This window comes from Daucus carota, chromosome 1 (assembly GCF_001625215.2).
Source record: "Daucus carota subsp. sativus chromosome 1, DH1 v3.0, whole genome shotgun sequence".
Lineage (NCBI taxonomy): Eukaryota > Viridiplantae > Streptophyta > Magnoliopsida > Apiales > Apiaceae > Daucus > Daucus carota.
This window is the reverse complement of record NC_030381.2, coordinates 4,079,808-4,094,687: the sequence shown is the minus strand read 5'-3', so window position 1 is coordinate 4,094,687 and position 14,880 is coordinate 4,079,808. Positions and strand designations below refer to the sequence as shown.

The window sequence follows — 14,880 nt, the reverse complement described above, 5'->3', positions numbered from 1 at the left end:
AGCTGACCTGCCCAGACCCATAAGCTTCTGAGCTTCATACATGTGAACAGAAGCAAAAGGAGCAAGGTAAAGGTAAGTTCTGGCACAGTTAAGTGCTTCGCTCCGGGTCTTTTTCTGCAATATCATCATATAATAGATATAGTATATGAAGCTTTAACTCAACATTACAACTGACATTTTAAGGAGACAATCTCTCTTCTTGTATCAAGCAAGAAGCTGTATAAAACAGACCTTCATGATAAAAATGATTTGCAATTATCTGATACAGTATGTAAAGGTCAAAGTCCATGTTTTTGTATACCTTTGATATGCAGAATATGAGATTAGTTAAGGAACTCATATAGTCTTTCTGTAATGGTTTTCCAAGACCAATCCCACATAGGAAATAGGCCCTGGTCCTGCATAATGCACACAACCTATCCACCTTAGCATTATGTATAAAAATATACTCATAACAGGAATGATATTTAACTTGTCATTTTACTTTATAATTATGTGAACAAAAAAGAAAAATTACCAGTGAAGCTTAGTGAAATATAGTAAGTCCGAATAGAACTATTTGAGGATGATTTTGATCCAATGATAGAATATGTTCTTGACGCTTTGGCATATGTTAAAACAAACATCTAAAGGATGCAACACAAACAAATATCATTTCATATTAAATTATATATCAATGTTTCTAAAGCAAATTCTAAAAAAAATAAAAGAAACAACCACAACAATATCCCTATTCTAGCAAAACTGGAGGTTCAATCTGTCAGCTACTGGGTGAAAAGCAAGGTACAGAGCCAATAGCAAAAGTTTTTCAAGCTTTGTTATACTGATATCCTGCATTGGTGTTTTGTACAAAAAATTAATCTATAATGCAACAGGATATGGTATTTGCATCATCCTTCTCAGTTTCTATGCACTTGTGATTTATGTATCTTTTTAGGCCGATACTTTACTCCTTTGCACCAGCCTGCAAACTGAAATGATCACCAAAATCAAAGGATGATCCTGTTACGCCTAGAACATGAAACTGGAATACTTTACATTGTGTAAATCTGAGTAGACTTATGCAAAGAAAAAGAAATTTCTTATATAACACAATATAAGACCTTAACATATGGTCAAAATAAAAAGTTTAATCTATCCAGACCTTGATTTGTAATGGGAGTGGTCGTGGAAACATTTGTGGTGGTAGTATTTTTACCTGTTCCTGCAGAAATGTTTTCAAACCATCAAAACAGTACACACTCATTCTAATAGGTCAGAAAAAAAAATCAGTAATACCTACCACCCACCAGAGCTACTCATCAGCTTGGTCAATTGGCATCGGATTTTGTTTCCTTGAGATCCACATAATTTTGGAAGAAATAGTCCTACAGAAATTAAAATAATATTAGATGGTGGTTACATATAAAAGATAACCGTATCCTTACAATATTTGGATTATTATTCTCGCTACTCACAATTGATATCTGGGAGATGTCGTTTGTATCTGACGATGAGCAACGTGTGATTTGGCCCATCATCTGGCTAGCTAGAAAATTAACATCTGCCATCATAGAGGCTCACTTAATATTGCTGGCCCGACGCTTTAAGTCTACAATCACAGAGGAAAATATATCAAACATATGAAAACTTTAAAAACATGAAACTTAACAGACTCGGGTATAAATTGTTAGAAAAAATGAATATTAGATGCTCCAGACATCTACCAACCGGATACACAAAATCCGTATGTAGATGAAGAAAGAAAACAATAAATAAAAAATCTCCCTTGCACTCTGAAGCTTCAAAAAGTAAATAGTTTCAGAACTATATTATGGTCACTACCTGGTGCATACGCAGCACCTGCACAACCACTGTGTGTTACATAGGAAGCTGCTGGAAAAGTAGTTGGATACATAGGAAGCTGCTGGAAAAGTAGTTGGATTCCTGAAAGGCTGGAACATATGTTGTTATGTTTTGAAGACGTACTTTGAAGTACTGTTGGAAAACTATGTATACAGAAGTGTGTGTTGATCACACAATAAAACTATGGTCTAGATGGAACGTACCAGCCTGTCTGCAAGAAAACTTTCTGTATTGAGATCCTCGTATTCACTCGGATCATTAGCATGTATTTCAGCAAGTTCATTATTAGCAGCAAAAGATGAGTTCTGAGTAGGACGTCTCATTTGTCCTGAAATAGTGAGTAAAAAGTAATCACATATGTCTTCCAACGATATTCATTCATAGAAACAGTAATGCTGAAAGAAGTCGAACTCACCCATCTGAGATGGAGGACACAAAGACATGCGCTTGAGAACTGTTTGTGATTAACCCAAAACTTAAAATCCAGAAAACATACTAAGAAAATCTACATACAACAGTAACCGACACAGAACATACCTTTCTATTCCATCGAATAAGTCGCGTGTTGTTGCTATGATGATCGACGAATTTGAAATCAAGAATGAAGAGTGCGAGAGATGGAGAACGCAGTTTGACGGCAGGTATGGTGCCTCTTATATAAAACAGGATATGTAAAAGATATACCTCAGTAATAACTAATAACCATTGTAGAATCCTTCAATCTTCCGATAGTAAAGTCTGATAAAAAGAGACTGGAACTTGAATTTGATATCCATTAACATACATGAAGCATTTTCTAAACCTGAAAGAGAATGAGAATGGAAGGGGACAAATATTAAAAAGAAATTACCTTGCTCCATCGATCGAAGGACATGAACACGTGAATGAAAAGAGTGACGGTGATATGAATTTTGATATTAAGAATAAACAGGGTGAAAACTGATGAGTACAGTGCCAGGGCCTATAATCATGGTTGCAGTTCCTGTAATCATGGAGTGTAACCGCTCCAATCATATGGCTGCAGCAGTAACCCATTTGAGAGTGGGTTATAATATGCAGAGCTGTAAAAACAACAGGAACCGGGTCTGGGTCATACCATATTCTGTTGGAGTATCCGATTTTCATGTAAATGGACAAAAATAGGCATGGCTTGTGCAGAGATATAAAAAAGTTGGAGGGTAGATCTTGTCTTTTACCAAGTTCTTTGTATTCAGGAATTAGGATTATATAGATATTTATGCAAAAAATATTATAAATTATAGATTTAAAATTCATAAAAATCAGCATGAATTTTTTGTGAAATGGTACTGTTAGAAAGTATAAGTATGCGGCGCTTTTTTAAACATCTGAGATGCAATTTGATGATCGGGTCGTCCAGCCAAAAAATTTGGGGTCGTCTGAAAATTTGCAAAATTAAAACAAACAACATGATTCATGATGATTCAGCTAATATAGTCTCATCTGGTGGTTAAACAATGACCCGTAAAACTCTACTTTTGACAGAAAATAGCTTGAATTTAAAAAAATAAAAAATAATTTTGTAGATTTTTTTTTTTATAGTTTTTCAGTAAAATATGTTTGGGAAAAATTTATTCCTTGAAAAGTATAGGTCCAAAAACTATTTTAACTCAAAATGTTTTCTTTGCAAAAATTCTAGAAAAGAATGTGTTTAGTCTAATTTTCAGAAAATCATATTTTCACAGAGTAAAAATGTTAGCAAATTTTTTTTTCGAAATGTTGGAAAAAAATTATATATTTTTTTATGCGGTTCCTCTAAAATCTCACCTTTTCATTTAACAATCCAAAACACCAATTATTTCATAACTCTTAAAAGTGCGATTTTTTTCAATATCTCTATAACTCAATTAATCATCCCCAAACACTTTTTAATATATACTAGTAGTGTTGTAAAAAGTGGTGTTGTAAAAAATGGGAATCGGACTTAATCGGTGAAGTTACGGAACAAGGATCAATCAGGGATTAATTGAATTGATCGGTGATTAATCGGTGATTAATCGGTGATTTAATCAATTCGACGAGTTACGGAATAAGGATTAATCGATGATTAATCGTGATTAATCACGGACTTTTAGAACAGAGGCTTTTAATCTAACAAATAATTATATGAGATCGAGACGCTTAAAAATAAATGAATTGCGTATCATGAGAAAGACTTCGGGCTCCGAATGAACAGATGAACTAAAAAAACTAATCTATGCTTAAAGTTGAAAAGCTAGGTTGAAATTGGGAGTTGGGACTTGGGACCATTGTCAATCACTTTAAAGTTGCAATTTATGAGTTTATATATGATCCAGCTAGATAAGAGCACATTATAATTATAATAAACGAAAAAAGCCATTAATATTATATACATTCATCTACAACTGTAAAGTCCTTTGAAAATTATTTTCCCTAATCATAAAAGAAAAGGCTTTTAAGTTCCAAACAGTTTACTTTTAACATAAATTTTAAATATTTTAACCGTATGATAAAATTTATTATATTTATTTATATCTTATGTGAGCTATACTATCAAAACATCTAAAATAATGTGTCAAAAGTCAAATTGTCATATATTATGTTAGAGATGTAAGAAGATAGTAAAAATGTAAAATAGTAGGGAGGAATGTGATTTTAATTTTGGTCACATATTTGAAGGTAAATTTGTTAAATAGTTTCGTCAATTATTTTTAAAAATAAAATGTTAGTACATAAATTTTAATTATAAATTGAATTTTTAGAGGAAAAGACTAAAATTACCCAATCAATGTGCGTGTGTGTTAAAATATTTACCTAGCTATTTCAAACAAAGTTTAGTTGAATATTTGCTTAATGTTTTAAAATTTTAGAAAATTCATTAAATAATAGAAAAAAACCCTAAATTGGAAATTCTACAAATATCCATTTTCAAAACTATTTACAAAAATACACGCAAAGTTGCAAATAAGATTGTAACCCCTCTTATAATTCAGTTGCAAACCGGTTCAGACCTTATTTTTGAAAATAATTTCTACTTGTATTTTTCGGGAATCCCCCCCCACACCCACCACATAAAATTCGAACCCATGGCATTACGAGTTGAAATTTGGTTCTGCTTTTCAAGATTCAAACATATCCAACGAACAAGTGGATCAAGATTGTAGATACCAGAATGGTGGTAAAAGGAGTGATGCACAATCTTTGGAGGAAGCTTTAACTGAAAAACCTCAAAATCTGGGCAAAAGCACGTCCATGCATGAGCAGGAGACATGAAACATCCAAGGTATCAGATACTTTATGCATGAAAATACATCATATAAGCACACAAAACACTTTATAAAAAGCTACGTAAATTTGGCTGATTCATCTTACAAGAAATCATGATCTTATCATTTGAACAGACTTTAAGTCAGAATCTCCTAGCCTAAGTTGAAACCCTACGACCTGTGTTTTAACTTTTCACTGCTTTTGATGAGAGTTAGTGAAAAGAAAAAGGAGATAATTAAAGCAGTGAAAAGAAAAAGGAGAGAAAGAAATGGGGAAACCGAGTAGATTTTTTGAGGTAGGAAATGGAACCGAATCGTGTGGAGAAAATCGAGGCTTGCCTTTTGTAGTTTAGGTCTTTTTTGCACGTAAGAGAATCTGTTTCTGCTTAGATTGCATGTGTTCCTAAACTTGCAACTCATTCATTAAGGTTTTTTTTTTTTTTCCTTCTTTTTTTTGGCCAAGCATTAAGGTGTTTTTAGGTGTGATGTGTTTGTGTATATGCAGCTAAATACATGCACACACATGATTTGTAACATAAGTAGACATGTATCTGGCACGGCTATTCGCAGTGATGGAATCAGGATTCCATGATAATTATCATCACGATGCTATTTCATGAAATAATTTTCTAATAGATTTTCCTAGATTAACCAGGAATTTGGCTGGTTTTTTTGGATGTTGATCCTTTCCCCTGCAGGTTCCTCCTTGCTGATTGACGCATGAGTTAAATTAAACTTCTTTAGAATAATAACATTAAGATCAGTGAAAAATATTGCTTTATCGATAATAAAAGTATATTATTTTTTTATGTCAAGGCAAAAAAAATTAATTTAATGAGAATATTATTTTATTAATTATTACTTAATCTAAGTTCAACTGTTTCTAATTTCAAAAGATTTTCTATTTTTATCCTAAACATTGATCCCTTGATATAGTGATATTTTCTACAATTAAGAACGTGATATTTTTTCCTCTTCATTTATAAGTAACTCTATTTTTTCCACATACTTTCAAAAGATTATACTCGATAATAATTTAAGAATAGTACTAGGTGCATATAATTATGTATAGAATTTTTGTACATAATGCCATTGCCAAGTGATGTGGTGGATTTTAATTGGGGTTGTTGATGTAAATGCAGAGGGCTCATTCCACTTAAAACCCATCACATGTCAATGATATCATTATTTACATGTTTTTGTACACGATTAAGTACACCAAACATTTTTCATAATTTAATGTTTCTTACACTTTTGGAAATAGCTCCCAATTATTGAAATCTAAATCGTTGCAAGTGCTAGCTAGCTAGAGTGCTGGACAGTTGCATATTCTAATATATTGCACCTCTTTTGGAAATCAAAAGGTCTCAATACGTTAAAACAAATCATCAGTACCACAATTCCACTTGCATAACAACTTGATACTTGATAGAGATCTTGCTTGAATTGCTAATCTTTTCCTCTTTAACTCTGGCATTTGAGCATGACATGAGGCCAAATGAGAAAATTCGAAAAAACAAAATTTTTTCTTGAGAATTAATGTACACCTACTAAAATGTTTTAATTCCTGATCAATTGCAGAGGACCTTACAGCAGAAACTGAACAAAAATGGTGGATAAATTGAAACAATGGCCCGAACTCTGTGATTCGAGAGCCTGAGACTAGTAAAACTAGGAGCTGAGCTAGGATTCACGACGATTTCTCCTGAAAATCTTCTGTCCAGGTGCAAGAATGGCCTTGGGATCGTATTTAGCCTTCCTTTCTACGAATCGTGACCACTGATTTCCAAAATGTTGCTTCCATCCTTCCTCTGAATTGTAGTGAGGGAAATATAGCTTGAAATCGAAGCCGTTTCTTATGCAACGGTTGATAATTTCGTCGTTCTGGGAGATCAATTCTTCCACTGGAGGTCCCTTTGGATATGGCAGAGTAAATCTGAGTAATGCTACTAGGTAGAATACTTCCCCTTCTGGTAACACCGCTGATGTTCGATTATCCCACCTAATATTTTTATTTTAAACGACAAATCGTCAGATATAAGCCAAAATTAAAATATTAAAAAGAATTAAATACAAAACAATCACTTCGCTACAAAATCAGATTTATGATTAGATTATATCAAGACGATACTATAATAAGACGGATAATATGCACCTAGAACTTGAAAATATTAGAAAAATCGATATGATGAGCAATCGGACCTCTGAAATGGTGTAGTGACACTTGTGGGAGGGGACCTGGGTGCAAAAGTTTGTGATGAAAAGGAAAAGTACAAAAAAGAGAAAGAATATTGGTGGGACAATTCGGTCTAAGGCAAAATAATTGGTGTGCCAAAAAACAAAATAATTGTGTCATGGTACTGGAATGGCCAATAAATATGCTTGTCGTCACTTAAATAGCACGACTGTCCCTGAAAGCTCTATCACTTTTTATCTCATTTCCCACCAAAAGATTTAATTGCAGCAGACATAACTCTTCTGGTATTTGCTCAGCCATACTGCAGAAGGAATCCCAGGCGTATCACATCTCATTTCTAATCAAGTTAGACCGTAAACCAGTGACAGAACCAGAATTCCGAGAAACCGAAAGGAGAACAAGACACATATCAAAGTGGTCCACAGGGTATCTTGTGTCAAAGTCAGATTATCTTATACAGAGTGACGCTGGGGTTTTCTTATACGCTACAACTTACAATTTTCAAAATTACGTGTGTAATTATAAATAAAGATTTCGTAACCAATGTACTATGCCCAATTGGCAGAAAGAAGGTACAACAACATAGGAGATCTGGGTCCCTTGTGCACAATTTTGCAAAACAAGAGGGGTTAGTAGGGTCCTATATAGATGAAACAGTACTCAAGAATGAGAAAATCCCTCTCTTGTCAGGGAGTATCAGAATTCCGAGCTTGCTAAGCCCGAAATTCTGACACTCTCGATAACCTTTTATGTGTAATTTTAAATAAAATTTTGTAAAAGGAGAAGGACTTACTTGGAACGAAGAAGCGGGTACACGAGCATGGGGCCACCGATTCCATGACTCAATATTTGGTTAAAGATGAGGTGATTAAATGCTGCAATGTCTGTTTTCGACACGAACAAGTTGAGCCAAGGATGTGGGGCGTCCCAAATACCGTTAGCTCTAGCTTGTTGTTCGTCACGTTTTACTCTCAAAAGAAACTCCATGTAGCTCAGCTCCCGTTCATACCTCAATCCCTCCACAAAACTCAGCCGTCCAACCAATCTCTCCACAACCTGTAAAATTTAAAAATTTTATGACACAAACTACTCTGATTCTAGATTCAATTCTCACTCATTACGAAATTTACGAAAATATGATTATAAAGCAGAGTATAAATGATGGGCTACTTTGGCCAGTACCAAACTGGTGGGTGGGGCCAAACCGTCAGTAGCAAAATCTCCATGTTGAAAGGCTGAGGAGGACTTTACTGTTCGGGCCTGATTCAATTATCTTATTGCTTTTGGTTTGTCGCAGTATGGTAAAGAAAAGGACAGAATCCGGGTTAAAAAGACCCGACCCTGTGGGTCAAATTGTTACACGTTTGCTAGTGTCAGAAGATCCAATGGAAGATATGTATTACATCCCGTCTGGTCAGTTCCATAATACCAAGTCAGAAACATATGCTCCTTTCTCTGTTTTCGGTTTTAATTTTGGTTCGGTTGTATACAGTTCGGTTTTAACACAAAATCATTCAATATTGTTAATTTTAATCAGGAACAACGACAATGCAGTCACTCCTTAATCTTTAATCTTTATCCTAAATGCTGCTTTATCTTGACTCTTATGGGTCCTATACCTTTAATAAAGTGACTAATCTTAAAAGGTATAGTAAAATTCAAAGAGATGCAGAACAGCACAAGAACAGAAGGAATACAGTGTCTAGCTAATAAGTTGATTTAAACACTGGCATCAAATATTACTATTGTCCCTTGCCGCTGCAGCAACATGACGTGTGTTAAGTTGTGATCGGAATGACATTTTTGTATTCACATAAAAAATATCAATTAAAAACATTCCATCTTAATTATCGGAAAAAAATTTTATATCCGGTTTTGTGCCGGTAGCGTTACTCTAATCACCGATTATAGTTTAGAGAATAAGCAAGAATCTTAGGCGAAGCAAGCAATGCAGCAATGTACAAATTGAAAAATAATTACCGCAACTACACATTTTAGTGATGATCAGAAGTTCAGAACATTGCAGGATGTAGAGTATAAGAATAGTGAGTTACCATGTCAACGGCTGAGGGCTCATCGGATTTGCTGTAATGCAATGCGACCTCCAGACAGTACAGAACAGGTCCAGCATAGCACGGGACGAGGGTCGGATCGAATATCTGGTCGGAATTTAGCGGCACCGATTGCCAGCCATTCACCGGATCATCATTATTCGTAAACACAAATCCCTCCACATAATCAAACGATTCATCACTTTCCGACCGACTGACCAAAAATTCGGCATCATTGGTATACTCATCGAAATTCGAATAAACTAGCCTTATCCATCTCACCTGATCATAAACACAAGTCACATAAAATTCGCGAAAATATATATAAAAACTTGAAATTCATTTGAAATTCTGAATTTGGTACGTGATAAATTTACGTACCAGTTCCGGGGCCGGTTGAAGCAAAACCCTAGCTCGAGTAATGACACCAAACTGTCCAAGACCTCCAAGAACCGAATAAAAAACATCCGAGCTCTGATTCTCGGAACAAATCACTACCTCACCATTCCCTGTGACAACTTCCATTTCGATCACATTCGAAGTTTGAGGACCGTGTCGAAAAGCTTGTCCACTCACGCCGCCGTTCGATAACGTCCCGCCAACTGTCAGCCCTAGATAATCCGTCCACGACCTCGGCGCAAGTCCATGTTCCAAAACGCACCGTTTCAACACCTCCTCCCACAGTGCTCCGCCACCTACATCAACCACGTAGGTGGCGTTACCGCGAAAATTTATGCGCTTAACGCAAATTTTCTTGATAGTTTTCATGTTAACGACCAGGCCATTATTTGACATGGCCTGACCGTTAATAGAATGACCGTTACCTCTGGCGGCAACGGTCATACTACTGAACCTGCCGGCGTGTCTGATGATTTTCGATATATCATCAGAGCCGGCAGGGTGAATGAAGGCTAGGGGTTTAGTGTTTTGCATGCCGCCGAAGTCGGTGGCGGCAAGCGGGGAATTATGTTCGATGGTGCCGCGGAGATCAATGGCGGAGAGGAGGGGAATTTCATCGGATTCTGCCATGGTTTCCGGTTGGTTTTCTTGGAGGAGATATTCTAAGTAAGCTATCATGGTGAAATGGAGAATTTATGTTGGTATTCTCTTTCTAAAATTGTAAGTAGAGATGTGTGTGGAGTTAGTATATATAAGAATATAGTTAGTATCTAGTTGGCACTATGATACTATGGACATCATCTGTCTGCCACTTTTGCTTTTGTCCAAGTTTAAATGTATTATAGTTTTAACGAGATTTAAATTATCGATTTGGGATGTTCATAGTTGATGCAATTTCAGATTCGATTCTCCATAAAAATGATATGATTTTAAGTGGATGACCGAAATGTCAACATTCATAGTTACTTAGGCTCTGTTCACTTCACTTGAATGGAATGATTTTGGGCTGAATGGAATGATCATTCCAGGCTGAATGAAGAATTGTGTTGTTTGGTTGGACCACTTGAATGGAATGAGCAATCCTGAGTCCATTCCATTTGGGCCAAATATTAAACAACTCATTCCTTTTAAAACACCCGGGACAGATTCATTCCTTCAAGTTTTACGTCGCTCTCCTCTCCACTCTAACCTAGCGATCAGATACTATCTCTCTGCGAACAGATCTCTCCTCTCTCCCAATTAGCGCTCCAGCACTCTGTCTCTCTCGATTAGCTCTCTCTCTCTCTCTCTCCCTCCTCTCTCTCTCTCTCCCTCTCCCTCTCGCTCTCTCTCCTTCTCTCTCGCCCTCTCCCTCTCCCCCTCCCTCTCGCCCTCCCTCTCCCTCTCCCTCTCCCTATATATGTTGTTGATTAAAGTGTTGGATTGGTTGTGTGCGATGTGTTTGATATTGGAATTTATGTATCACAATGCTTTTGTGTTGGATTTATTTTTAATTGAAGTTAACATTTGATCGTGTTTACAGCTTTAATTTAATTTGGTCGTGTTCGGAACATGTTCCGACTTTCAGAACATCATCACTCATTAAAATTTGATATTGTCTTGAGAATAGCAAGTTCCCATCAATTACACATAATCATTTATCTATTGTGGATTGTTGAAATGTTGAAAATTTGATTATGTATGAATTGTCGATATTATGAATTTATGTGTTTGTATATTTGGGCTTGGCATTAGATAGAATCCTGTTTACTAAAATATTGCAAGTTTGCAATGGTGCACTTCTGTAACTTGTCTAGTTTGTGAAGTTTAACTGTGACGGTAGTTTCAAAGATTTCCATTGGAGTTTTATGTAAAGTGAGAATCTTAATTGATGGAAATTCTGAATTGATCTTAGCAAGCTAATGTATCAGTATTTGCAATATATTTTGAAACAGTCTGTCCTTCACAGTAATTTGCAGCTCAATAGGTGATTTTGTCCCTTAAGATGCTGCTACACTATATGAGGCCTAATTTATTGTATGAGGGTCAATTATATTTATCTGTAGTAGCTTACATTCTTAAGTGAAAACAATTTACATGTACTATTTACTCTTTCTTTTACTATTTGCTCTTTCTTAAGTGAAAACAATTTACATGTAGTAGCTCTTTCTTTTACTATCTGTAGTAGCTTACATTCTTAAGTGAAAACAATTTACATGTCGTAACTGGCCAGTACTGTCGTATATATTGTTCTAATACTATACATTGTTCTAATAGAGAACTTGCTCTGATGTTCCCTGCTTAAATGATTTTGACTTTATTTAACAAAGGTTCTATGTACTTTGTATATGTATATTAATATCAGAAAAACACTCTTCTTTTGTGTATAAAATATAAAGAAGTTATCCTGAATTCTCTATTACAGCGGCAATGGTTTGCTCTTGTATGATAATGAAGTTATTTCAGAATTTTATTTGCTTTATTTTTATGCCATTGTGGCCTGTCTATTAGTCCAGTGGATTCTATATCATAGGAACTGGCATTGACTAAATTGGTTGGGTTGAATTTGCTCTCAGGCAGAACTGAACCTTCATTTATCATCTCATTTACCAGAATTCTATGATGTGTATGGGGAGTTTGTTATTGATCAGAGTTAAAAGCCACTCTGTACAATTCCTAGAAATTTCAGAATCTTATTTGCTTATTTAGATAAAGAATCTGTTACTGCAACATGAGCAAAATTCCAGTGTTAACAACAGAAGTTATGTTTCTTATGTGACTTTTTAAGTTTCTTATGTGAAAGCAAATCTGACTATGCTTTCTGTCTTCGTTGTTTACAGACATGGAATCGAATACTGATACTATCATGGACGTGGAAAGAGGTGCAGGGAGAAACAAAAGGAAGTGGTCTGAAGAAGAAGATGAGAAATTGGTCGAGTCTCTTATTGAACTTGTGAACAATGGAGCATACAAAGCTGACAATGGTTTCAAGCCGGGATATCTTGGATTTCTGGAAAACTCATTGAGCGTCAAACTACCAACTTCAGGCCTCAAGGGGAAGCCACATATCGAGTCTCGAATAAAAACTCTCAAGAAGGATTTTAATATGGTTTATGACTTAAGATATGGAAGCACATCTGGTTTTGGTTGGAATTCTGAAAATCAACTAGTCACGGCATCAAGAGATGTATGGGCTGAATATGCCAAGGTAAATTTCTGTTTTACTCTTAATTTCGTGCCTTGACCTGTTCATATACTTGGTGTGTAATTATGCCTCCAGATGGCCAAACCTCCTGCCTGCATGTATATCGGATTTATAATTATATCAACATGTGCTTCTGCCTTCATCTGCTGTGCTTGTTCCAATTTTATACTTGGTGTGTAACTGGTTTATAATTCTGACAAACTTGAGTATTTTATAAACAAGAAATTGATCATATCTTTGTCAGAGCAATTCAATACAGACCTTATTGAGGGCTGCATTTGTCTTTTGAAACCATTCAGCATCACTCTTTTCACCAAGAACAGAAGCAACAGTAGGCAGATCTTTCTTTTCTATGGCTCATGCTAGTCGTATTCAAATGTGTTGATAGTATATGCAGAATTTTTACTAAACATGGAGGATTGAATTTACAAGTGATAAAAACTAATCTTGTTATTAGTGTTAGCACGAGTATTTAGTGACTGAGCTTTTAGTTGCAGGAGAGTGATTATTGATATGATAAGGAGTAGTTTGGAACACTGCTTTAAGTTAGAACACTGGATTTGGAAAAACCAAAGTATATGTCTGGAGTTTGGAGTAAAACATTGGCAATAGTTTGGTTGGCTATATGTTTGGATTTGAAATCCTTTGAGAACACAGTAGTTGCTCGGTAATATATTACTATTACTCTTTCCTGCTTATTTACATATCATGCACTTCTCTGTCTATGTGTTTTCTTAATGCATGTTGCCTGGCATGTGAAATTGAAATATTTGCAGTCTCATGTTGGGGTTTTGAAATGGAGAAGCACACCATTTCCATTTTTCGACGATCTTGCAATCATCTTTGGCAAAGATAGAGCAACTGGTCATAATGCTGAAAGTGCAATGGAGGCGGAAGAAAACATTAATCTAGAAGAAGCTGCTCAAGGAAAGAATGATGATTCGAGTATGCAAGCATCTGATGAGTCTACTTCTAGAAGGAGTTCAAAGAGGAAAAAGTTTGATGCTGAACAAATGGCTGAGGTGATGTATAATGCTTCTAAAATGATAGCGGCTGAGTTTGCAAATTCAACTAAAGTGATGGCAGCTGAATTTGCGAGTTCCACCAAGCTGTTGATTGCTGCAGAAACTGATAGGTTGGAGAAAAAAGAAAAGCTAATGGACGAGTTGTCAAAGATATCTGACATTGATGTTGTGCAAAGGTTCAAGGCTGCAAAGAAGATAGCTGATAGTGAAAATTTGATGGTGTTATTTTTTGGAGCATCGGATGCAGAGAAGAAACAACTTGTGGATGCTATACTTGCCGGTGAAATATAAGCATTACTGCACTTATTTATAAACTTATGAATGTTTCGAGACTTGTCGATTTTTATTTTGTACTTATTTGATGATGTTCAATTTAGAATTTTGTATCATTTTGCCTTTAGTTAATTGCATTTATTTTGTCGATTGGTTTTTTTTTTCAAATTAAAACTAACAATCGGGTTTTACGGTGATTAAATTAAATATGACTTCCATTATAATTTAATTAAAAATTAGAGAGTACTTTAAAAAAGAGCTTAAAATAGATATCATTAAATAATTTAAATTTTTTTTTGACTAATTTCATTCCATTCCATCCTAAATATTTGAACAAGTGAACAAGGGAATGGAATGACCATTCCTTTCCCATTCCATTCCCATTCCATTCCTTTACCCATTCCATTCCGACACCATTCCATTCATGCGAAGTGAACACAACCTTAGAGATGGAAAGTTAGTATGGCAAAAAAGAGAGTAGAAGATGGAAAGTTCGAATATCCGGTACAATCAAAGAAAAAATATATGATCATCTTTATTATTTTTAAAATTAAGAACTATTCTCTTATAAAAAAAAATTAAGAAGTCTTCTGTTTCTAGATTTAAAATTGTTCAAAATATCCGGTGATCTTTACTATCTTTAAAATTAAGATTTATTCTG

General features: G+C 35.2%; 2 protein-coding genes and 1 long non-coding RNA gene across 3 annotated transcripts; 2 read left to right on the top strand and 1 right to left on the bottom strand.

Annotated features, from left to right (window-relative positions):
- Positions 1 to 4,798: 4,798 nt before the first annotated feature.
- Positions 4,799 to 6,869, top strand: LOC135151705 (uncharacterized). The gene is made up of 2 exons (XR_010290586.1): positions 4,799 to 5,107; positions 6,672 to 6,869. It is a non-coding gene; the product is annotated as an uncharacterized LOC135151705 (long non-coding RNA).
- Positions 6,462 to 10,469, bottom strand: LOC108201369 (cytokinin dehydrogenase 7). The gene is made up of 4 exons (XM_017369686.2): positions 9,720 to 10,469; positions 9,342 to 9,620; positions 8,081 to 8,343; positions 6,462 to 7,092 (listed from the first exon to the last, which is right to left on the bottom strand). Exons 1-4 carry the CDS (start codon positions 10,413 to 10,415, stop codon positions 6,774 to 6,776), a joined length of 1,557 nt encoding a protein of 518 aa, XP_017225175.1. The 5' UTR covers positions 10,416 to 10,469; the 3' UTR covers positions 6,462 to 6,773.
- A 2,092-nt stretch (positions 10,470 to 12,561) lies between these two features.
- Positions 12,562 to 14,335, top strand: LOC108201457 (uncharacterized protein At2g29880-like). Its single transcript, XM_017369763.2, has 2 exons — positions 12,562 to 12,924; positions 13,698 to 14,335. The coding sequence occupies exons 1-2, from the start codon at positions 12,583 to 12,585 to the stop codon at positions 14,235 to 14,237; spliced, it is 882 nt and encodes a 293-aa protein (XP_017225252.1). The 5' UTR covers positions 12,562 to 12,582; the 3' UTR covers positions 14,238 to 14,335.
- The last annotated feature ends 545 nt before the right edge of the window (positions 14,336 to 14,880 follow it).